This window comes from Hippoglossus hippoglossus, chromosome 22, assembly GCF_009819705.1.
Source record: "Hippoglossus hippoglossus isolate fHipHip1 chromosome 22, fHipHip1.pri, whole genome shotgun sequence".
Taxonomy (NCBI): domain Eukaryota; kingdom Metazoa; phylum Chordata; class Actinopteri; order Pleuronectiformes; family Pleuronectidae; genus Hippoglossus; species Hippoglossus hippoglossus.
In genome coordinates, this window is record NC_047172.1 from 3958197 (window position 1) to 3982039 (window position 23843).

The 23843-nt window shown below is 44.7% G+C and overlaps 2 protein-coding genes and 1 long non-coding RNA gene across 9 annotated transcripts in view; 2 read left to right on the plus strand and 1 right to left on the minus strand.

The window, feature by feature from the left end:
- numb (NUMB endocytic adaptor protein) overlaps positions 1 to 13911 on the plus strand; it is a 39107-nt gene extending 25196 nt beyond the window's left edge. Inside the window, exons 3-11 of one of the 6 annotated variants that reach the window (XM_034576922.1) lie at positions 856 to 930; positions 6600 to 6632; positions 7437 to 7511; positions 8470 to 8610; positions 9066 to 9270; positions 9459 to 9746; positions 9996 to 10139; positions 10887 to 11021; positions 11666 to 13911. In XM_034576922.1, coding sequence (XP_034432813.1) covers positions 856 to 930; positions 6600 to 6632; positions 7437 to 7511; positions 8470 to 8610; positions 9066 to 9270; positions 9459 to 9746; positions 9996 to 10139; positions 10887 to 11021; positions 11666 to 12414 — 1845 coding nt within the window. In that variant the 3' untranslated portion in view covers positions 12415 to 13911. Of the gene's footprint in view, positions 1 to 855; positions 931 to 6599; positions 6633 to 7436; positions 7512 to 8469; positions 8611 to 9065; positions 9271 to 9455; positions 9747 to 9995; positions 10140 to 10886; positions 11022 to 11665 lie in introns of all 6 variants that reach the window. The other 5 variants (XM_034576921.1, XM_034576924.1, XM_034576925.1 and 2 more) reach the window with 5 other exon arrangements.
- Positions 1999 to 23551, minus strand: LOC117756422. Its single transcript, XR_004612807.1, has 3 exons — positions 23539 to 23551; positions 22736 to 22744; positions 1999 to 2411 (listed from the first exon to the last, which is right to left on the minus strand). It is a non-coding gene; the product is annotated as an uncharacterized LOC117756422 (long non-coding RNA).
- Positions 14849 to 21052, plus strand: exd2 (exonuclease 3'-5' domain containing 2). 2 transcript variants are annotated; one of them, XM_034576927.1, is made up of 10 exons: positions 14849 to 14945; positions 15970 to 16038; positions 16149 to 16586; positions 17434 to 17690; positions 17776 to 17899; positions 18263 to 18573; positions 18703 to 18809; positions 18905 to 19040; positions 19286 to 19654; positions 19780 to 21052. In XM_034576927.1, the coding sequence occupies exons 3-10, from the start codon at positions 16179 to 16181 to the stop codon at positions 19994 to 19996; spliced, it is 1929 nt and encodes a 642-aa protein (XP_034432818.1). In that variant the 5' UTR covers positions 14849 to 14945; positions 15970 to 16038; positions 16149 to 16178; the 3' UTR covers positions 19997 to 21052. The 2 variants fall into 2 exon arrangements, with proteins under 2 accessions (XP_034432818.1, XP_034432819.1); XM_034576928.1 differs by having other exon boundaries at positions 16149 to 16571.
- Positions 23552 to 23843: the final 292 nt, after the last annotated feature.

The following is a 23843-nucleotide window of genomic DNA, read 5'->3' on the forward strand; positions in this document are numbered from 1 at the left end:
ATGTATTATTATTATTACAGACATCAACAATCAGCTTGCTATCTTGCATTTAATGAAAGTGAAAATGAATTCCTGGATCCACACCTAAAGTTAATGATTCTTTTTTGGGTCATGCCCCACGCCTCCAGTTTTTCTATAATCCTTCTACCTAACAAACACAGATGAAAAACATCTTTTACGTCCTCGGTGGAGGTAAGAATACTTAGTTACAACCCAAACTCATAGTGTGAAGAGCGTCCTTCAGGATGGGGTTGACCCTGATGAAGGCCACAAGCTGAAATACAACAGTTGTGAGATTTGATATGTTTTCCTTAGACATACAACTGATTCTAGAAAGGTTAAACTGTAATTGCTGTAAATCATTTCAGGAAGGTTAGTTTCCTGCAATCGACACTATACCTGATCTGATCTCATCTGTATTTGCGTGTGATGAGCCAAAACAATGATGCAGGCCAGGTTTCTAGGTCCACACGGAGCCACAGGAGGAGGCTGCCGGTCGACCACGCACAAAGAGCAGCTTCCTTCCATGTTTTTGTTTCTCTCACTCTCTGTTGCATCTATTCATAGTTCTTTGGCGTGTTCAGTATTTTCAATAGCAATTTTTAGCACTTTCAAAAATATGGGGATTAACCAGGGAGCAATTGAACTGTGATTGACCTCAAAATGTTAATTAATTAGGTTTATAAATCACCAGTGCCAGTATACCGGGGGGGGGGACTTATTTAAATACCCAATCTAATTCCAGAGTTTATTATGGGAGCCATACTTAAACTTGAGTAGAGATGGCCACAGGAAAGGTTTGTCACAGTTTTACTTAGTCTCTCTCTCTCTCTCTCTCCCCTCTCTACCCTGCAGTACCTGGGACATGTGGAAGTGGAGGAGTCCAGGGGGATGCACATATGCGAGGATGCAGTGAAGCGGCTGAAGACGGTACGTTTCACAGTACTTCCAGGAATGAGGCTGTTAAACACCAGACATCCTCCTTCCTCTTTATCTGTTCTCTCTTTTTTTTTTAATCTTTTCCTCCATTAATTTCCTTCTCTTTGAAACCAGAATCCAACTGACATTCTCTAACGTCTGTTTCACGACAGCCCTCTATCTTCTGTCACTTTTATTCTCCTCCGTGTTTCGTCTGTGTTTATTCCTGTCTAGGAGTCTCTGTACATAGAGGCCCGAGTGTGGCTGATTCTTACCATTTGTCAATGAGCGTCTCCACCCAGCATGACCTACACACAACCTCCAGGGGCGTTGGGCTCTGTTCTGAAACGTCTCTTCCTTTCCGAGCACGCTCTCTCAGCCAGAGTAGATAGGCCGGCGTGTACTTCCTGCTGCGGCAGATTCCAGCGGAGTTGCACAAAAAGGAGCAAATTCCAGTTTGGGGAGCAGGGGAGGGGAAGGGGGAGAAACTGTAGAGCAATCGCTTTTCCATGTTGTCAGTTGTTTGCCAAGGCCCCACCCAGTTTATATAGTCGTGTGTGTATATATGAGGCTGACTCTCTAAAGTCACAGACAAATCTGAGTCGACAGGTCTGTTACCAGGGACTGTATGATTAGAGATTCCTGTTCAGGAGGATCCTCATGTCAGGTATCATAGTTACGAAACTCCTGCTTGAAGTATCTGTAGTTAGCGTTCAGTTTCAATTTGACATGACTGATTAAATGAGAGCTCACACCCTGTTTCTCCTGTTATCAACACTTTTGGATTCTGTTCAGGGCCTTTTAGTTGAACTGCATATTCTACTCAGTGAGCTGAGTCAACGTCCACCTGATGCGTCATGTGCGTGTATGTACTTTTAAGATCAGGTGCAACTTTTGCGTGCTTCTCCCGTTAGTGTTTTACACGTCATCGTTTTCAAGACATGACTCATGAATTACTTTGTTGGTTTTTCAGTGCTCTCAAAAAGTAGAATCCTTGGTGGAGATAATAATAAAAGTGAACGTTCATATGAATGCCAGCAACACACACACACACTTATACAGCACTAAGTTTATAACATGCACATACTTGTAGACACCTGTAGTTGTATTATTGTGTGTGTGTGTGTGTGTGTGAGAATTAACACACACACACAATTAAAACACACACTCAGAGATGGCTTGCAGGCAAATCATTTGTTCACACAGCAGCACACACTGGAAGACGTGTACCCATAGAAACAGCAGACAAACACACTGACTATACACACATACATGCAAGCCTAATAAACACACGCACGCACACACACACACACACACACACACAGCAGGACATACACTCTGGAGCTTGATGAGGTCACATGGTGTAGACACAGAGCCTGAGGCTGTGAGATCTTATTGAGATCCAGTCATTTTAACAAGGCACATAAAATGGAGCCAAATCAAAAGGAGGAGGCGGGTGCTTCTGTCCTCCTGTCCTCATGTCTCCTGTCCTCCTGTCCTCCGTACGGCCGTGACATTTTTTTCTTATCCCCTCCCAGGTTTGTTTCCTTGTTGTGCAATCCGTGACTGTTAAGCATTCTTGTCTCATTCATAGTCTGCTGACTTATCCCACACTCTTTATATCAAGATGCCATCGCACAATAAAAATAGAATTTCCAGGCTTTGGGAAAGTTTTTCAACTACATAATTTTCATTATTTCATAATTCTGTAACATTAATATTCACCAACATTCAGCAACGGGGCTGAGAGCAGTGGAATAACAGAAGAGTTGTGCTGCATTGCGTCGCTCTGCACTTTTCATTTCCATTTCTCTAATTCTCTTTCCATTATAATTAGTGTTGGAGTTCAGTGATTTTTCCGACGAGAGCAGTTTGTTAATGCCGCACTTTCATCCCGCGTTGCTCTACATTGACCTGCTTAAAAAGAATAATACAGTGATTTGGATCAACAAAACAAGGTTTGAGTCATGGATTCTTGATCAATGGTGTTCGGGGCCTGGGGCCAAATGAGGTTTCTGTTTTTACATCTTACATCATTTTAATGGGATGTCTTCTCTTAACATGCGGAGGGGAAGCTGGCAGGAAGGCTGACTCTGTCTTATATAGCACAGCAAAACTCACTGGCACAAAAATACGCCTTCCCCTGACGCCATTTATCCATGTCAGCGCTTAACCTTCCAGACGAACCCAGGTCCTCCCTCTTGCAGCTAACTGTTGCCAGGCAACAAATACTGCCAGTGTAAACTCTTATTTCCAGGAACTAATAACCCACATTTGTCTGGAACCAGGCCCTCACCTGTGGGCTCTCATTGTCTCATGTGGGCTAAGTAAAGGAAGCTGTTTCCTGAAAATCAGCTAGCGTCTGCCAGACAGCAGCCACATCATCAACACAATCTGGCAGCATCAGGCCGAGCGTTCTCAGGCCAGACGAGAGAGATGAAGAACAACGGAGAGATAATTCTCTCTGCTGCATCAGTAGGAACAACAGGGAAATAAATGTGCCTTGAGCTGGAGGGTGTGTGTGTGTGTGTGTGTGTGTGTGTGTGTGTGTGTGTGTGTGTGTGTGTGTGTGTGTGTGTGTGTGTGTGTGTGTGTGTGTGTGTGTGTGTGTGTGTGTGTGTGTGTGTGTGTGTGTGTGTGTGTGTGTGTGTGTGTGTGTGTGTGTGTGAAGACTCCAGCTCTGAGCCAACTCCATTGTTTTTCTCAGCAGCCTTTGGGACAGTAATGAGAGTTTTCTCGCAGCTCTGCGACCTGTGACTCAGAGGGAAGGATGGAGGCGGGTGGAGGAGGAGGAGGAGGAGGCTGCATTGCGGTAGCGTCAACCTCCAAACTGCCCTTTTTTTTTTTTTTTGTCATCGTGATGTCACTTCCTGCTATTGCATTTGGCCACTGGCCCAGGGTTTGTGGTGTATTCTGTGTTCCATCAGCGGGAATATTTTAGCTGCTTCTCAGGAGCTCATAGAAACCAAGGTTGTTTCCTCTGTGTTGACTGGGTGAGGCACCCCACCATGATGCTGGAAGAATTTCAATTGTGTTTGTACATCAACACCCAGTAGCCTCAGGCTGCATCACTGACATGTATCAGAGTTCATCAGGTGGTTTGTGTAACCTGGCCGTTTCAATTAAGGCTTCTAGCGTCACATGGTTTGCAAAGTTGTCGCTGACGCCTTTTCACCCTCACTAGAGATATTTCCTGTGTAAACACCAAAGGCAGGAAGCTACACAACAAAGTCTTCATTCAACACAGAGCCGCGTCTGCTCATGTCCTGAACTAACTAAACATAAACATTAGAGCCCGGCAAGTATGAGCCTTATGTGCCGGGATAAAAACGGGTATTTTTTTTGTATTTACAACAAAGTATACGATTAAACCATGAAATATCAGGCCTCAATCACGTTCCTTTGCCATAAGGATTTGATAACATCTTAGAAATCAACTGTCATGGTCCAAATCAGCATCGGACCCCAAACAGCTCACATGCACCTGTCCTGCAGGGTGGTGGCTTGAGCGCTGACCGTGTCGGGTAAAGTAATAGGATGACATACACTCTTATCTTGGACTAGAGGTATCTGTAGCTCATGTTGTAAGGTGTGACTGTCACAGATGTTACACAAGATGTGTGCTTTTAATGTCGCACATCCAGCTGGTGGCTCATGCTGTTCTTGGCACCAGCCTGGTAGTATCACAGTGATACGATCACCAAAAGGTTTTGACTGTGTGTGTTAAGGTTGTCTTTTAAAATGCGGTCTAGTATTTATCGACACAGAAACCCTTGTTGGGTACAAAGTAAGTTTCATGCTCCAGTTGTTTTTGTTTTGGACGTGTCGGCTTCACTTTAATCTTTCAAACCTCAGCTTTTCTTTCTGCCCACAAAGCTTTTTCCCCTTCTATAGTTTCATCACCTATTTAATACCCGAATAATGTTCTTTTTGTTGGTGTTACACTTTTTTTTTTGTCTTTTTAAGCAGGTTTTAATGCAGAGAAATGCCTTCAAATCCCCCTCCCCTCACATAACCTCCCATTCTAGTTATCACAACCTTATAGATATTTTCCCCCCTAACCACCTAGCATACTAATACTAGCTGAGCATACTCTACTCTACGCTACGCTGGCACACTATCAAGTGCTGAGCTCATTTGGAATGAATCTCCATTGCTGGTTAACACGTTAAATCATGCATTAACATGGTGCTCTGAGTGCTGTCTCCACCACGGCTGAGTAACAGGAGCGGAGTGGCACTCCTTTTCACAGCTTATGGGGAGGAGAGGAACAATCAGGGAGCGAGGGGTGAAAGGGAGGATTAGCACCAGGCTGGGTCTGGTTGTGGCGGCCTAAACTTGACCCTGATTCTGGCCAACCAGTGAACAGACTCAGAGGTCAAGCTGCCGCCTGTGGGAATCTGTTTCTGTCTGCTGAACACCCATGGAAGGAGCACATCTCGGTCTAGGAATCAGAGGAGAAAGAATAAAATGGGTTTAACCCCTCCGCAGATACACACACCTGAAGGTCTGCAGGCTTTATCTCCTCTGTCCAGGCAGCTTGGTAGTACTGCTGTAGTGTTGCAGACTTGTTGCTGTCGATTTCTGTCACAGAAGAACTTGAGGGCGTCATTTCCTGCTGCCGGGGTGATCGAGAGGGAAACAGTAATGTGGTTTACTGGCTTCCCGTGTTGTGGTAGTACTAACGGTGATCATAAATACAATAACGACCACATTCAAACATCTGTCAGTTTGGAATCATGTGGAGCTACATGATCCATTATCTCTCACTCACTTACTCACTCACTCACTCACTTACTCACTCACTCACTCACTCACTCACTCATAGACTGTATTTGAAGATGAACGATTTCATTTCTTATTCCCATTGTACAAACAGCTTTTTTTTAATATGTACTTTATATATACTGACTTTTAGTCTGGTCAGTGTCCAATCCACTGATGTGGAAGAGGTGGGGTTTATGATCTTTACAGCAGCCGGCCACCAGGGGGTGATCCAGATGATTTGGCTTCACTTTTGGGAACTGTCATGTTGTCAATCTTAATATACAGTCTATACATAAATGTACAGTCTATACATAAACTCTGTATAAAGATGAATGATGCGTCTCCTCTTCCTACAATTTTACAAACATAATAATAAATAAAGCTAAAGTATCTTTGATACAGCTGCTGCCATCTTGTGCTTTCAACGTCATTTGCTGATACATCGACCAATCGCGAGTCAGTCTCGGCTGTCAATCACGACATTTAACCCCAATTTTTTGCATCAAATAATTAAAACTATCAAACTTTAACACAAATGTCACCTGAAATGACAGAAACCGTCTTTGAGAAACAATAATTTGAAGTGTGTACCTTTTTAAGTGACTTTTTAATTTGATCCATGTCCCATCTGCTTACATGGTGAATATGGGGTTTATTATCTATACTGCAGACATCCAGATGAATTTGCTTCTCTTTTGTGAGCCGTCATGTTGTTCATCTTCATATACAGTCTATACTCGCTCACTCACTCACTCGCTCACTTGCTCACTCGCTCATAACCCACCTTCACCTCAACGAAACCCAAAAATCAAATCCCTCCCCGTAGGCTCCAGTCAATTTTTAGACTTCCTAGGTAACATTTTCATGCCTTGTTCCTCCCTCCGTCTCCTCCATCCCTCTCACCCACCCTCCAGGACAGGAAATTCTTCAAAGGATTCTTTGCAAAAGTAAGTTATTGCTTTGTGTGTCTTGAGTGTGTTTCTCTCTCTATTATTCCTATTATTAATATAATTTTTTTTCCTCCTGTCACGTAACACTTCACCCTTTTGATCACGTCTGAAGGCTGGAAGAAACACACACACAGACACTGATGCACGCGAGAGATCAGTCTGGAGAGAGGCAAACACAGTGATGCATGTCTGTGGGCAGGTGGGGGTGGTTTAGTGTGGGGTGGGGCACTTATCTGTGTTTGTGTGTGTATCTCTATGTATGCGTGTGGGTTGTTTTTTTTTGATTAACAGGCGTGCCTTCTCTCCGTTCAGCCCTTCTTCCTTGAACCAAGAACGGAACAATGAACAGCTTGTATGAATGAAAAGTGACTTTTTGGTGCACACACACAAATAATTTATTGTTATTCTAACCCATGTGGCCACCACTGTCGACTGCATCTGTGCACCAAATCTCCTTTTGTGTCTTTGATTCAATTTTGGGAACTAGTGAATGACACAGCACTCAGAAAAAAACAAATCCTGATTGGTGTCTCCTCTTTTGTCTCTTACCTGGTGCTTTCTCTTTGTTTACAGGTGTGTTCTCTCTATGTGTGTGTGTGTGTGTGTGTGTGTGTGTGTGTGTGTGTGTGTGTGTGTGTGTGTGTGTGTGTGTGTGTGTGTGTGTGTGTGTGTGTGTGTGTGTGTGTGTGTGTGTGAGAGAGTTGAATAGGTACAAAGGGAGCTAATCTTGGAGGATATGGACATACTGGAGCGGTTTCTTTTGTTTCTTAACTTGTTCCTGTTCCTTTTGTGTGTTGGCAGGCCGGGAAGAAGCCGGTGCGGGCCGTGCTGTGGGTGTCGGCAGATGGTCTTCGCGTTGTAGACGACAAAACAAAGGTAATAAGTCCCTTCGTTCCTCTTATCACAGGCTTGATCAAACAGAAAGCGCTGCCAGAGGAAGCACATGTGGATTTAGCAGCATTAAAGCTGGAAGCTGCTGAGCTGTTTGAGTTAATAATGGAGGTGAAGCTGGTCTGGTCTAGTGACCTAAAAAAGGAAAAAGGCCCTTTTGGAAATATGTGCTCACGGCACCTGTAGGAAGTACGAGTTGATTTAACGCCTTCACATTATAGGTCACAGGGACACCTGCTGGAAAGTTCTGGTACTGCATCAAATGTAGTCTGTTTAAACATTCAAAGCACGTTTAAGAAAACTCGAGGATGTAGGTTATAAACAGGAGGAATTCAAAAGAGCAATAAAAAGAGAAGGCACATGGCTGTTGTGTTTTCTATATCTACATAATTTATCCGTTTAAGTTTTGTTATTAAATGCCCTGTAACTAACTACGGCCATTGTTTTGTGTGTGAGTCTAATTTTAAGTGTACGTAGTTAAAAGAACCAGTCTTTCTGAGGTGTGTGTTCATTTCTGTGTACACACACCTCGTAACTTAATTGTTCAATTGTCACTAAAATATAGTGATAATCGATCATGAGATTGTTTTTTACCATATGAGCACATGCTGTAGTTTATGGAAAGATATTTTTAACCGGTCCAGGATCTTGTATTTCACCTTGAGTCCTGGTTCTGTTCTTTGTTTGCATTTATTTAGTTGTGTTGTTAAAAGCAATAAAAGGATCCAGGATTTCGTGAGGTTCAGCGTTATGTCGTGTTCAGGTGCAGACAGCTGCTTCTGGAGCTCGTTGTAGTTCAGTGTTATTCAAGCACCCTCGGAGCCTTCTCAGTGAAGTACTCTTCATTCATGCAGCATTTCGAACAGACTGGAGTGAAAGTCACTTGACCCTGACCACAGCTTCGAAGCTGCTAATAATGAGGTAATGGTTATTCTCTTTGCAGGACCTGATTTTAGACCAGACAATAGAGAAGGTGTCGTTCTGCGCTCCGGACCGGAACTTCGAGAGGGCGTTTTCTTACATCTGCAGGGACGGCACCACGCGGCGCTGGATCTGCCATTGTTTCATGGCCATCAAAGACTCGGTGAGAAATCATTGTGAAGCTTGAATACAAACAGATGGCTCACACACAGTACATAATAAAATACATTTACATATATTCTTTTAACCACCCTATTATATTTTTGTACAACAGCATTTTGATTGATATTTTTTTATAATCAAGCAATTTATCAAGGTTTATTAAATCAAATATTCTCTGTTTTCATCTCTTCAAGTACGTTGTTCTTTCAGTATCAAAATAAATAGAATATTTCGGGGTTTGAACTGTTGGTTGTCGATTGATTTGAAACATGATTAAAATAATTTAGTTGTTGCTCTAAAGTAAACTACGATTTATATCATGTTATAATAGAATAATTAATTGTTAGTGAGCTCGGGTGAAGGAGAGACCATTATATTACTGTCATACTGTGATGGTTGTGGTCTGTAGTGGTTCCTCCAGTAACTTACGATTTGTTTTCCATCGTCTCTTTTCAGGGAGAGCGCCTCAGTCACGCTGTGGGTTGTGCGTTCGCCGCCTGTCTGGAGCGGAAACAGAAACGGGAGAAGGAGTGTGGGGTCACGGCAACCTTTGACGCCAACAGAACCACCTTCACCCGCGAGGGCTCGTTTCGTGTTACCACAGCAACAGAGGCGGCAGAGCGGGAGGAAGTCATGCGGCAGCTACAGGATGCTAAAAAAGGTCCGTATTTATTGTGTTGTTATTCCCTGATCTGGGAAAATGGTTGTCCAGTTTAACCGAGGTGTTTTTGTGAATACAAAGACAATAGCATGTAAAACTTATATTCATTGTATTGCTGCTCGGTTTCACATCTGTAAAAATGTTGGTAATTTTAAGAGTTTTGTTGCACTGCTCTTTTCCAACAGCAGAGACGGACGTGAATGTTTCTGGGAACTCGGTGACAAACTCCTCCGCACACCAGGGAGGAGGTTCACCCTCTCCCTCGTCCTCCCCGCCTCTCTCTTTGCCCGCGCTGGGAGCTCAGGCGATACCCCGCAGACATGCACCAGCTGAGGCTCTCGCCAGGCAGGGCTCCTTCAGAGGCTTCCCAGTCCTCAGTCAGAAGACGTCTCCCTTCAAAAGACAGATGTCGCTGCGTATGAACGAGCTGCCCTCCACCATGCAGCGGAAGTCCGACTTCCCCATGACAAATACAGGTTAGTCTGGGATCCTGACCCACGATCTGTGTCTCCAGCTCTTTTATCACTTTACACATCAGAATAAACTATCTTTTCAGTCTGGTTTTAGAAATATATTTTGCATTACTGACTAATCAAACATGAACACATTCGCAGAACACAACCATTTTCTATCTTCTAATGAGTCGTGTCCTTTCTTTTACGTATGTTAGTGATATTTTCTCCTCCATTAACTCCGGTTATCCTTTCCCTGGTGTCCTCCTGTAGTTGCTGAGGTTGAAGGTGAAAGCGACAGCATCAGTTCGCTGTGTACTCAGATCACATCAGCATTCAGCGGGCCCCCAGAGGACCCCTTCTCCTCAGCACCAATGCCCAAGCCAGCCTCATCCCCACAGTCTCCTGTAGCACCAGGTAAAACCTCCTCTTTTAGCCTTCGACATCTAACGTGTGTAACTGGGCATCTGCGCAGCTGTGTGGTGTGAGAGGCGTCTGTGTGTGTTTCTGTGTGGTCTAAATAACTCAACAACATAGGCAATCAATCAAGTTGTATTTGTTTTGCCCATATTCACAAATTACAGTTTGCCTCGTGCTCCGAGTCTGCATCGGTCCTCTGATGCTTTTCATTGCTGCTCTGTTTTTTATCTTATAGCTGCTTTGAATTATTTCACTGTACGAGCTCAGAAGTGCTTATAAAACATTTTAGTGTCCTGCAGCTATTAGTTTAAAAGTCTAGAGACCTGAGAAGCTGGAATAAGAGTAATCAACTTCTCAGCCATTTTGCATTTGCCAAACAGAACCGCTCCGTTTAGTAGAGAAACGATGAAGCTTAGATTAGTCGCTCACTTCAGATGACGGCCAAAAGTTATTTGTAGCCAAATTTTCTGGGCAACAGTCCCATTCATCAGTTTCCCACATTTCTGCTGAGTTTGTGATTAATTTGTCTCCATAGGAAATGAATAAACTTAAATTATACTGAGTGCAATTGAATTTGCAGTGAGAGAGAGAGTGAGTGCCGTGTAATTTACATGTGTGATTAACAATCGTTAAGACTGCAAATTAACGACACAGTAGCATTGTGCATGTCTAACAAGAGTCGTGTCCACGACGCCCGTCACACACGCTTGCTTCGTACTAGCATCTGTCTTTTATCTGCTGTAGTGAACTGCACAGCTCCTGCCTTCTCTGTTGCTGCTGCTACTGCTAACCCCCCAGTTCTGCCCCCTGCCCTGCCTGCCCGAGAAACTAACCCCTGGGCCAAGACCCCAGCAGGGGCCCCGGCCTCAGCACAGCCAGGTAAGCAGCTCCACGGGGAGATTAAACTGTTATGTTTGCACGTCACAGGATGCATGAGAGTCTGGTACTGACAGGACAAATGTGGGATTTTGACCTTTTGGATGAATCATAACGGACTTTGAGATACAGCAACTGAATGTCACCAAGTTAGACAGGTTAAGTCTGATTGTACATTGAAAAGAGGTCAAAGTTGATCTTCATAACACAAAGGCTGCAGGTTCATGCTGCTGTTCTGAACAACCGGTGGTTAATCATTGTGGTTTGACCTTCTTATCAGCGAGGTCGGCAGCTGCAGCAGCGACTTGAAAATCACTGAGGCGTTTTAAGCACTTTCCAACTCTTCACACCTGCTTGATGCAATTTGTGAGAAACATACTCACCTTAGATTCATAACTGAGCTAAATCTGAACACAATGATATGATACACATAGATTCAGTGCACACTTCAGTTCTGGAGTTATGAGGAGCAGAACTTTGTTTTACTTCCTTAGTAATTAAGTAATACAGGTACTTTGGAAGCAGGAACTGATTATACCTACTGTGACTCACTTTGAATGTGTTCAATTCCCCTTTTTTCAACGGTAAACTGTACCAGTAATATTTTGTGTCTGTTGTTTTCTTTTCTGTGTGCTCGCTGACAACAGGAGGTGACTGGTCATCTCCTACTCCGGTGATAGTCGAGCCCCCCCCATCCTCCCCAGTCCTACCGTCTCACAGGCGCACGCCATCAGAAGCGGACCGGTGGTTGGACGAAGTAACCAAGTCCATCCGAGTTCCGCTGCCCAATCCGATCATGGCAGCGGCGTCGCCTCCCACCCAGGCGTTCACTGCCCCTGTGCAGATTCCTGTGGCGTCTGTTCCTTCTGTTCCCTTCATGACCTCTCTGCCCCCCGTCGTGCCCATTTTGCCCCCCCGGCAGCTCGCCTTCCATGGTCAGGCTCCAGCCTCCTACCCCATGTCCAACGGGCTGCCATTCCCTCAGCCCGGCGCGCCCGTGGTCGGCATCACTCCTTCGCAGATGGTGGCTAATGTGTTCGGCTCAGCCACGCAACCCCAGCCGTTCCCCGTCGCTGCCTCTACGACACCCCAGCATGACACCCAGCATGTGGGCAACATCAGCCCCTTCATCAAACCCCCACACCCCCACACCATGAACCCTATACACCTCCAGTCATCCAATGGTAGTGTGACCTTTAATGGGGCAGACAGCTGGGCCCCTCCTTCCCAACTCGCTCCATCCTCCCTCGCCACCGAGCCGCCCCCCCAGCCGCTGGAAGATGCCTTTGAGGCCCAGTGGGCAGCCTTGGAGGGCCGCTCACGCCAGCGCACCACACCCTCCCCGACAAATCCCTTCTCCACCGAGCTGCACAAGACCTTTGAGATTCAGCTCTGAAGATTGTGCTCGAGATGAGAGTAATGGACAATAAGTGAGCACAGGTGGGTAACTGACAACAGAAGAGAGGGGAAAGTCCCTCTGCCTCTCTTCATCTCTGCTTCAGCGGACAATATCAGCAGGGCTGAAAAGAACTGGCAGATAACGGAGAGCAACGGGTGAATCAACAGGGAGCAGAACTCTGCACAGCAGTGAGGGGAGATTAAAAAAAACAAAACCGTTTGCTGTTAACAAGGGTGCTGCTCCCCAGGCTTTTCATTAGCATCGTCTGTATTGTTTTGTTTGTGCTGTGGAGCTCGAGGTCGTCATTACCCTGTGGAATCACTGTGCAGAGCCACACCCAGCCCCGTGTCAGCCCCCGACCCCCCCACCCAGGTGTGGCGGCTCCCGTCCCCTGCCTTCCTTTGCTTGGTCGAGCTCCCAGCGCCCCCTGTTGAAAGGACGACACCTCCATCACCTGGCAGAGGAACTGCAGCACTGAGAGAACTCGGCTTCCAGATGAGAAGTTCTCATTAATAACTTTCCAAGCAGAAGAATGGAGTGAGACAATGCCAAAATCTTTATTTTTATGCATTAAGTATATTTTAAATAGCTTTGGAATCTAACAGAAGAGTTGTAAGTAATCTTGCCAAAGGCACAGGCTAGCTACAATGAGACAAGTTTATGTTCGTGTATACAAGAAATGACCCTATATATTATACATAAAATATATATATCTATAAAGAATCTATACTGTACACAGCTCACAGCAGTGCTAATTTTTAATGTGATGTAAAGAGATTTTGTGAAGGGACAGCTGCTTTACTGTTGTGTTTTACTGTTTTATTTTTGAAGAAAAAATCTCTTTATTGCCGTCTACTGCATCCTGTGATTGGATGTGAAGCATCTCACTGTAAATACGGTATCATTGCAGCAACAATCAATGTGGACCTAGCAGTGGTGGTGGTGCCCGACTGGTTGCCTCTCTTACCTGTACTTTTAATAGTTTAGTACACATCAGTACTTAACATTTTACTCCCTCTGTCCTCCCCGTCGTTCATTTTGTGTGATAACAATCTTGCTTGTTTTTCTTTTTTTTTTTATTTAACACACAGTAGGATGTCTTCACTTCTTGTATTATTTTTTTTTTTTTTAGTAGTTGATTTCAAAAATTTTATTTTGCACAAGCACTAAAGTAGATGATTTGACTTCACAGGTGACCTTGATCAACATGGTTTAGTCAGTCGTGGTGCTGCAGTAGCTGAGGCGCTGCACGCTGACCTGCCCTGACCTCCGTTAGCCTGCTGACGGTCAGCAGAAAGCTGCAGTGAGAGAAGATGATTTTATCTCTCACTGTCGGATTTCTCTCTGTCCTGTTATTTTTTTTAATCAAACCTGTGAATACGATCTATTCTCTGATCTATTTTTCCATTTTGTAATTATTTCATTACTTTATTCCACTTCTTTCGAGAAATACTGAAGCTAAAAGATTGAATAAATTGATGGTGGTAGAGGAAAGAGTTGTCTGTGTTCTTGAACAAATAAGGTTTTTTTTTACATGTTAAGTAGTAAAACTGTTTAACCTTGATGAGGTAACGGGTTCCATTCTTCAGGGCACAAGCTGGATATGAAAAGAAAATATTTAGAAACTTTTTTGTAGAATTATAACACTACAAATGACCAATATTCGAATAGAATAGAAAGCTTTATTGTCATTGTACAGGATACAATGAGATTAACAGTGCTCCTCAGGATTAGTGCATTAAAAATATAAACATCAACCACCATACACATTCAGTTCCAGTCTCTCAAATGAGAAGAATTTACCACTTTTTCTGTTCTATTTAATTGTAGATTGAGTCTTGAGCTAATTATTTAGACAGAATTTGAGGAATTTGTGTTCAGGGATTAAAAATAATGTTTATTGCATTTCATAGACTTATATTTACACATAATACAGTATATTAAATGTAATGAATATCAGGGGAAAGGTAACAGGTGAGAAGATGTCAACTTTATTTATATTGCACATTTAAAACAACTTGATCGCTAAAGTGCTTTACAAAGTAAAAGGTGTAAAAACAAAACATCAATATGCAAAATATCATAATGATAATAAAATAAAAGGCCAAAGGGAAGAGATATTTCTTTAACAATGATTTGAAGCGTTTAAGAGATAGTGATGCTTTTCTGTTGACACGAAACAATTCACTACTTTGCACTAAACAATAAACATGTAGGATATAACTATGATATGAGATTATATTAAGACTATTCCCAGACTGAATGAGGTTATAAAAATCAAAGCTGTATCTTTCCTAGCAGCTCTAATGACCCGTTGTATTTTCAGATTCAACAAAAACTGTTGTTGTGCACGAGTCTGTTGTTGTTGTTAGTCCGCCCCTCCTGCAGGGGGCGCTGACCGACAGAGCCGCGTCCCGGTGGCAGCCGCCGTCGATATAAATGCAGCAGGAAGTCAGGATCCAGTTGATCACACAGAAACAAACGTGCACGCGCGAGCAGCTGCTGTCGTGTTGCTTTAAACCGTAAAGGTAAGATTTTTTTTAAAAAACACGTGGAGCAGCTGAACCGAACCAGCACCGTGTCTGCGTGGGTCCGCGTTTCCGGGTCAGTCCCGTGTTAACCGCCCGGTGCGAGTTAGCGAGTTAGCTCCGGTGTTAGAACCCGGAGCTAACGAGGGTTTAACTTTACCGTAACGAGAAGAAGTCATCAGGAGTAACGAACGCGGACATTCTACCCCCTTAAAGGAAACGTCAGCAACAACGAGGACGCTAACCCGGGTTAGTTTCTGCCTCCTGACCCGGGTAATGCTAGCTGCTAAGTGGTAGCTCAACTTTAACGTTTGACTGACAAACACACTGGAGTTAGTTGTTGTTGCTCCTCGTGAACTCTGACCCGCACACACACACACACACACACACACACACACACACGTAGAAGCTCAGGTGTTGTGTTGAGCTGCTGGTTTTTCGTATAAAGGAAAAAACGTCTGGGTTTTTATCTCGTTAGCTTGTTTTATTTTAACTTCACCTGCAAAAATCCTGAGAGCTAAGTTCGTAAAAGCTAATGCTAGCCTGCGTTGTTCTGGTTTGTGAATCTCACTGTCATCTCGCTTTAAACACCTGGTGACATCAAGTTCCTCCTCCTGAGGATCTAATGCATGGTGACAATTAGGAATTGTGTTTTAATGATGCGGTTTCATATTCTGTTTATCTGCAGATTCTTTTTGCATCACACTCAGATTCAGTGTTTGAGTCCACAGAACACACATCTGGAGTTTCAGGGGTAAACAGCTTTGCAGCCAAATCCAAAACAATTGAAGTAAATAGTGATAGATTCTTCAAACGGAGTAAAACACGACATGCCTCCATCCAAGTGTCCGGAAGCCTCGACATTCAAATTCCACTCAAAGCCGTGTCACCGTGTTTTTAGTGACGTGTTGAGTCTGGATTTAAAAACACTTCCCACTCAAAGACGAACAGTTGGATTGTTTCTACAGTTTCTGACCGGATGATATGTGGTGTGTGTGTTTTTGTTGTTGTTGTTGTGTTCCAGAGATGCAGTGTCCGTCCAGGTCACAGAAACACAACTAGGCTCACATGGGATCTCACTGACACAGGAGAGGTAACACATCTCTTCACTTCCTGTAACAGTTTGTGACCCCGCTCACCATCTGGCCCCTGAAGACTGAGTTTGCTTTCGTGCTTTTTGACCCTTGCTTTGCACTTTTTCAGCCTGTTTTTTAAAAATCACTACAAGTCGACATGTCTCATCGAGGGTCTTTAACTGCCGTCGTAACCACAGTGCTCGGGGCGACCTTGGGAGGGCTGCTCATATGGCGAGTTTACCGAACGAAGAGGAAGAGGCTGCCTTCCGTCCAGAAGGCGGCCGATCCCGTGGAGGCTCCTCCTCCGGTGGAAGCGGAGGTCGCCGCCGCCAAGTGTCGATGCATCCAACCGCAGGCCACCGGGGAGAAGGAGTTCAAGGCTGTGGAGTGTCAGACCACACAACTGCCGCCTCCTGTGCGGATCCCGTCAGAAGACCTGCTGGGGGTGAAACCAGTTATGGTGAGCTCTGAAGAGGAATGGCAGCAGCTGTGGCCGCTGATGCAGAAGGAGCTGTCGGTGTTCCCCGTTCTCGGGCTCGACTGTGAATGGGTAAAGACCAAAGGCGTAAGAAATACCGTTCGCATGTTTTTAAAATGGGAAGAGGACAAATCCACCCTGGGTGACTCAGTACGGTATCGTGTGCTCGGGCTGTTTTTCACTTGTTTGTTGTTCTTTGCATGCGGCCACAGTTACCCACAGGAACAAGTTAACAATACAAAATCATATTAATATTCTCAATTGGAGTTCCTGCAATTATTCGTTCAGTAGATCCTGCACGTTTGGTTTGTCCCGACCTTAGATTGTATTTAAAGATGGACGACACGTCTTCACTTCCTCCCACTATCCAGAAATGAAGCAAAACTATCCTGGAAACAAACGCTGCCATCTTTGACGTCACTTTGAGTCCGTCCTGTGCAGTAGCGATTGGGGAATGCAGCCATGTTAGCGAAGTCCCACAGAAACATGGACCTGACCAATCACGTGTCAGTCTCAGCTGTCAATCATGACCTGTCACCCTGTTGTTATAGCATCAACTAACTAATTACAACCAAACTTATCAGAAATGTGAACACAAACCATCAGCGTGATAAGAACTACCTGAAACGACCGAGAAAAATCTATGTGACGTGTTCTTTGACTGTTGAGTTCGGGCCTGTCCCATCAGGGTTTATGACGAAACTGCAGACAGCCACCAGGGGGCGATCACAACACTTTGGGGGATGCTGTCATGTCGTCCATCTTTACATTCTATGGCCCAGCTGAGCTAAAAAAAAAAAAATATCTGTAGCATTTGCATTCATTCTTTGATAAAAACATGAAATTTCAAAGATCAGTTTTCCTCAGTCGTCCTTCTCTAACCGGTGAAGCTGCTCGTGTCCCGGTCTGACCCGGCTGCTGTTTTCTGTCGCAGGTCTCTGTGAAGGGCCACACCTCGGCGGTCTCCCTGTTGCAGATGGCCTCGTATTCAGGTCTGTGCGTCCTGGTGAGGCTGCTGCCGTTCCGCAGCGGTCAGCAGAACTTCCCTCTCAGCTTCATGGAAGTCCTCAGAGACCCCCACATATTGAAAGTCGGCGTTGGTTGCTATGAAGATGGCAAACGTCTGACGCGTGACTACGGTCTGTCCGTGACGTGCACGGTCGACCTGCGCTACCTGGCCTTGAGACAGAGGTACAGCTTGGGTTTCTTGTTTGTAGTTCTTCACACTGAGAAGTTATTCATGTAAAGTCAAAATGTTCGTTTGCACTTGTTTCAGACAAGCAGTGACTAATGGACTCAGTCTGAAGTCCCTGGCAGCAGATCTGTTGAACGTTTCTCTGGATAAATCTCTGGAGCTGCGCTGCAGTGACTGGGAGGCAGATCAACTGACGCTGGAGCAGGTACTCGTCCTTTGTGTGACAGAGTTTTTAAAATTAAGTTTTCAGATCTAATTCTTCAGTAAATACATCAATGATCTAGATTGTGTCGCCGGCCATATTCTAATATGATTCGCCACAATTTCATAATGAACCAACAAATGGACACGTCTCATGAGAGATCTCTAATTAGTGTTTTGCTGCGTTGAAGAGGTTAAACCATTTCACGCATCCTGCAATGACAAAACATTTTAAAATCACTGCAGCTCGCACATCTGATTGGTTTCTTCTCTGTAGCAGAAGCAGCTGAGACTCAAATATGTCCTCTAGCTCTTTTTCTTTAGTGTTCTAGTTTTCATCAAAGTCTTTCTCGTCTCTTCGTCCCAGATGACTTATGCTGCCAGAGATGCTCAAGTTTCCATCGCCCTCTTCCTCCATCTCCTCGGCCTCCACTCTGAAGCCAGACCCGACTCATCCAGCGGGAGCTCCTACTCCGAGTTGGCGTCCCGCTGCCAGGGCCTGGTGGACGTGCCCTTCAGGGGCCGAGGAGACGGCGACGACAGGGCGGCAGATAAAGAGAAGAGGCGGAGGACGCGGAAACCTCCCACTTATGAAAGCCCAGAGTCTGGAGATCAGCAAGTCCCAGACCCTCGAAGGAACAACAAGAGGAAACCGCTGGGTGTGGGATATTCTGCCAGGTAGGGGGGGTGACAACACACAATGAAAACTAAACAACTGTTCCCAACAGCTAAAAATCAACAGTTTTCATCAACCTCTGATTAAAAGTAAGTTCAATTGAATCCAAATCTCCTCCGTCTGTGTTACAGGAAGTCTCCTCTCTATGATAACTGCTTCCTCTACGCTCCCGACGGTCAGCCTCTGTGTACCTGCGACAAGAAGAAAGCCAAGTGGTACCTGGACAAAGGAATAGGAGGTACGCCGCAATGTTTACAAATCTAAACAAAATATTTCTCATTCTACTTTGGAAAATCGAAAAATGTCTTCTAATGAGATCTGTTTCTGACTCAGTGCTTCAGAGCGAAGATCCTTTTGTGGTGAAGCTGCTGTTTGAGCCGTCGGGACGTCCTGACTCCCAGCAGGACTACTATCTGACCGCCAAGGAGAATCTGTGCGTCGTCTGTGGAAAAGCTGATTCCTACATCAGGTTTGACATGATTCTCTGTTACTGTTGGTGTTTATCAATGAATCAGTACAAGTCCAGGAACTTGTAAGAATGAGCAGTAAATCCTCACATTGGAAAAGCTTCCACTACTAGTTGCTCGCGGCGTCGTTCAGAAAAACATTCATACACTGAGTGATTAAAATTTCTAATCTCATCCGTCTCATGTTGGTGAAAAACTTTATTACTCTGCAGTTCTGATTAAAACGACTTGTTCTGTGGTCACACAGGAAAAACATCGTACCACACGAGTACAGGCGACATTTTCCCACCGAGATGAAGGACCACAACTCCCACGACATCCTGCTGCTCTGCACCAGCTGCCACGCCGCTTCCAACGTGCACGACGGCTTCCTGAAGCAGCAGCTGGCTGAAGAGTTTGCCGCCCCTCAGGGCTGCGAGGAGGGAGTTCGCCTGCTGGAGGATTCAGACCGACGGCGGGTGCGGTCGGCCGCTCGGGCTCTGCTCACCGCGGGAGACGGGCTGCCGGAGCAGCGGCGAGACGAGCTGCAGGTTCTGATCAGGGGCTTCCTCAACATGAACGAGAGGCAGGAGCTGAGCGACGAGGCACTGCAGCACGCTGCCAGTTTGGAGACGAGGTGAGTTTCCACTCCGGCTGCGTCGTCACAGATTTACACTCTAACAAAACTTTCATTCCAGAGTTTGTTGTCACCTTTAAAGAGAACCTGCACTCGTCCTCTAACTGCCCCTCTCTCCCCTGAAGGATCTTCAATGAGGCGTACGTGCCTCACGGCCTGAAGCTGGTGCAGGCGCACGCGGGGCTGGGCCTTCAGGGCCTGATGGACCTGGAGCGTCGCTGGAGGCAGCACTTCCTCAGCAGCATGCAGCCCCGCCACCTCCCCCCCCTCTGGTCCGTCGACCACAACCACAGCAAGTTCCTCCGCAAATACGGAGAGGACCTGCCCATCAAACTCAACTGACGGTCGGACGCTGCCCAGCGGCCGCGGCACCGGGACGGGGAACTCGTTGTTTTTCTCCTCTGCTGCTCAAAGTGGTCGGATGGTTTTGAAGCTTCCGCAGCCACTTTGTGAATCTTACAAGCCAAAGAGCTTCTTGAGTGAGCGGAGGGATGACGTGGTTTTCCAGCCGGGACCGAACCGCTACCAGCACGTGGCGTCTGTCCACCTGTTCCGAGTGTGTGAGTGAATACACTCGACCTGTGGTGGACGCTGGAGGACTTGGAGTTTACCTGAGAACCAGATGTGGAGCCTGAATGAACTCGAGCAGAGAATCCAGCTCCGAACCTGACAAACACTAACTGCACCACGTCGTGTAACTGCATACGGACACTTTTTTTATCATAAAAGATGTATAATGATTATTTATGAACAGATTAAGATATTGAAATTTCTGAAGAGATTTTTAGAAGAAGCTGCTTCCTGCTCTTTACTTTCCCCATGAATGTAACTACTGCCCCCCCCCCCCCTGCAGGTTAGCAGCTTATAACCTCAATCAGCCTATGATTCTTTGCTTTGTAGAGAGAGGGTCAGTTTAAATACGACCTTACGTGATGTGCTGCACCCTGCTGCTGTTTCAGTCTGTTGTCTGTTTTAAGTCGATGGATGAAGGATGAAGTTTCACGGAGGCAACATGAAATCACGTGGATCATTTAAACTTGTGATGTTTTGTGCTCCTGCTGCTGATTCTCCTGAAGGTCGGGGGCGACCCCATGGCTCATGTTTTAATGAGCCTCTTAATCCCCGAACCTGAACCCTGAATCTACAGCAGTTTCACCCCCCCCCCCCTCCCCCCGACGTCATTTTCCAGAATCCAAAACTTTACCGTGAAGAAAAGGTGAAAGCGCTGATGTTATTAAAAATGACCCTAAACCCCAGTTTTTGAGTCTAATACATAAAATTTCCATGTGATTCATGAAAACAGCTGCTTTGTCTTAACCTCGAGCCCCGAGGCCGTTTCTGCTTTGTCTAAATTCTGAATGTGAGCGAATAAATAAAAGTCATGTTTGTATAAATCTTGTGCAACGTGTTTTGCCGGCGCTCAAATCTTCACACATGCGACAGACTCACAGATAGTTTTAGATATTTTTTTTATTTCTTACAAAATCACAGTTTAATAAATAGTCTGTAAAAATGAGTACAAAAGTGTTTTTTCTTAACATTTCATATATGAATCACTCGTGACTTTCAGGTCAAAGGAGTCTTTCGTTGGATTTTTTTTTTTTTTTCTTTTTCTTGTCAGGAATGACTTTTTACAATCTAGTTTTGCTGAATTAAGGCCTCTTGATTTTGGCATCAGAACAATCTGTCAGTCAAATGTTTTGTATCTGAAGTTGAATTAGTGTTGAATCGGCGTAAGAGTTCTGAGCTCCCCTGGTTTCACAGTTCAGTCAGAAAAATAAAAGCACATTTACAAATAAATAACAAAGTGGCTCGACATGCAGATGGAATTCATCCCTTGGCTCCACGATGCTGACAGAAGCATGTTCCTTAATGATCAGTGTCGGACACTGAGGACATGAACACGACAGTAACAATGGCACATGAGGCTTCTTCAGTGAAGGGGATTCCATCAAAGTTCGCTTGAGAATTTATTTTTCTTTTCTTTCTTTATCATTAAACGAGATTTTTTTCTTTTTGGCAAACCTTTGGAAGTGCTGCGTAAAAAATAAACAAGTAAAAGTTTGTGGAATTCCCCTCGTTTTCTTTTTCTTCAGCGGTGACGAGGAGTGCACTCCCGTGTGGTGAGAGACACTCTGACATCTTTACTGCATTACAGCGAAACCTCCGAGGGCGGAAACACACGTCGGGTTTCATCTGGCTGGAGATTCTCACATTTCTGGACAAATTGGGGAAATGTGCTAATTTGTGTCCTTACTGAGATGTGGAGGAGAAAGTCCATACTAATGTCTGTTTGGTGAATATGACGCTACAGCCAGCAGCTAGTTAGCTTAGCATAAAGACTAGAAACAGGGTGAAACAGCTCGTCTGGTTTTATCCAAAGGTCAAATTCTGACTAATTAGTATAAAACCAGAGCTGCGGATGGTTTCTGTCGTCACATCCGACAAAAACTTCCTCCTGCAATGTTTCGACCACTCGGGGCGGAAATTAACTTTTCTCATTGCCAAGAAGCTGGAGGATTTTGTGACAACAGGCTGTTTCCATCACTGCGTATAATCCATACTGTGTAAATGAAGATGGACGAAGCAGCTCCTCTTCCTCCCACTTCCTAAAAATAACAAAAACCATCTTTGAGAAAAAATTACTTAACGTGCACTTTTTGGGAAGCTGTCCATCTTTAAATATTCTCAAATTCTCATGCTAAGCTAAGCTAGCTGTAACTTTACACTGGCTCCTCCACACAGACATTAGTGATGTGAATCTTCTCCTTTAACCCTGAAAGAATAAATAACTGCATTTTTCCCAAAAAAACATCCAATTATTCCCTCGTGAATCCTCGAGTGTGTGTTTCCACCCAAACTACTGCGGAGAGTTTCAACACTAAATTACTGCATATTATAAACTCCTTTTGTTCGTTCCAACAAAAAGACAATTTCACATATAAAAACAGAACATTTTAAGAAAATGAAAAGTCCTGTTTGATTTCATCCCACGTCTGTTTCTTTTCTTTTCTGAAGGGACAGGCAACTTTCACATTTCTGAACACCAGATGTAACAGGTTTTAAAAACTCACTCATCACTTATCTCTTCTTCTTCAGATTCCATTTCCTTAAAGGTATGAATGAATTAAAGGCATATTCATAACGTTTTTTCCTAAATTGCGAGTTCCAACCTCGACCCCTCGTGGAATCTCTAAGAGCGGAAACTCTGAAAGTTCAACTTGTTTTTACAAAAGTTAAACACGTTTTTGCAGATTTGAAATTTCGACCTACAAATGACCTCAACTCTCTCCTACGAATTTCACACGGACAGAATTCACATTTTCACTCAGACCAATAAGATTGTCACATTAACATAAGACGCCGCAAAAAAAGAAAATGGTACATATTGCTCCAGAACGGCTGCGTGAACTTAAATCTTCGGCTTCGCTCAGCGGGCTACGGACCAATAACTCATGAAGAAAGGGGAAACCTGGAAATGTGGGAACGTGAAAGCGGATGATTCCTCTAGTTTTTTTGGTCAAAGGCTGTTTGATGATGCAGAGGCTCAGGTTCTGTACAGTGTCGAGGAAAAACAGCTTTTCTCTCGCGAACTGGACGTTTTGTTTCATGGTCATCTCGCCGCTAAGTGACCATCGAGCCCTTAAAACATGTTAGAAACACAACTTCTAAACTACACGGGCGTCGATGATGAAATAAGCTTCATTCATTCCTCTTTTCTTTTTTTTGTCCTATGACGACGATAAGCAAAACAGGCAAAGATCTCCCTCCTCTCCCTCCTCTCCCTCCTCTTCCTCCTCTCCCTCCTCTTCACTGCACCACCCCTGCTCCAAACAACCCCAACTCATTATTGCTTGCATGTAAATACACACAGAATGGGAGACGACTCTTGTCTCTGAACACACACAAAACTATTTCACAGTCAGACTCGAGCGTGATCGACGGCACGGGTCCGAAAGAAAAGAAGAAGAAACAACGACTGCCTGTAACTCTCTCTCTTTCTTTTTTCCGTCCTGTGCTCCCTCGGGTTCTTTCTGCTCGGACAAAGACACACTCCAGTTTGTGGGAAGAGACACAACATGGACGTTTGCTGGTGTATTCAGGATGTAGCAAGTCACAGATTCTTTGGAGTTTCATTCGTTAAGCCGAGACGATGGAGCCTGCGGGATTCTCGTGTAGCGTCCCGTCG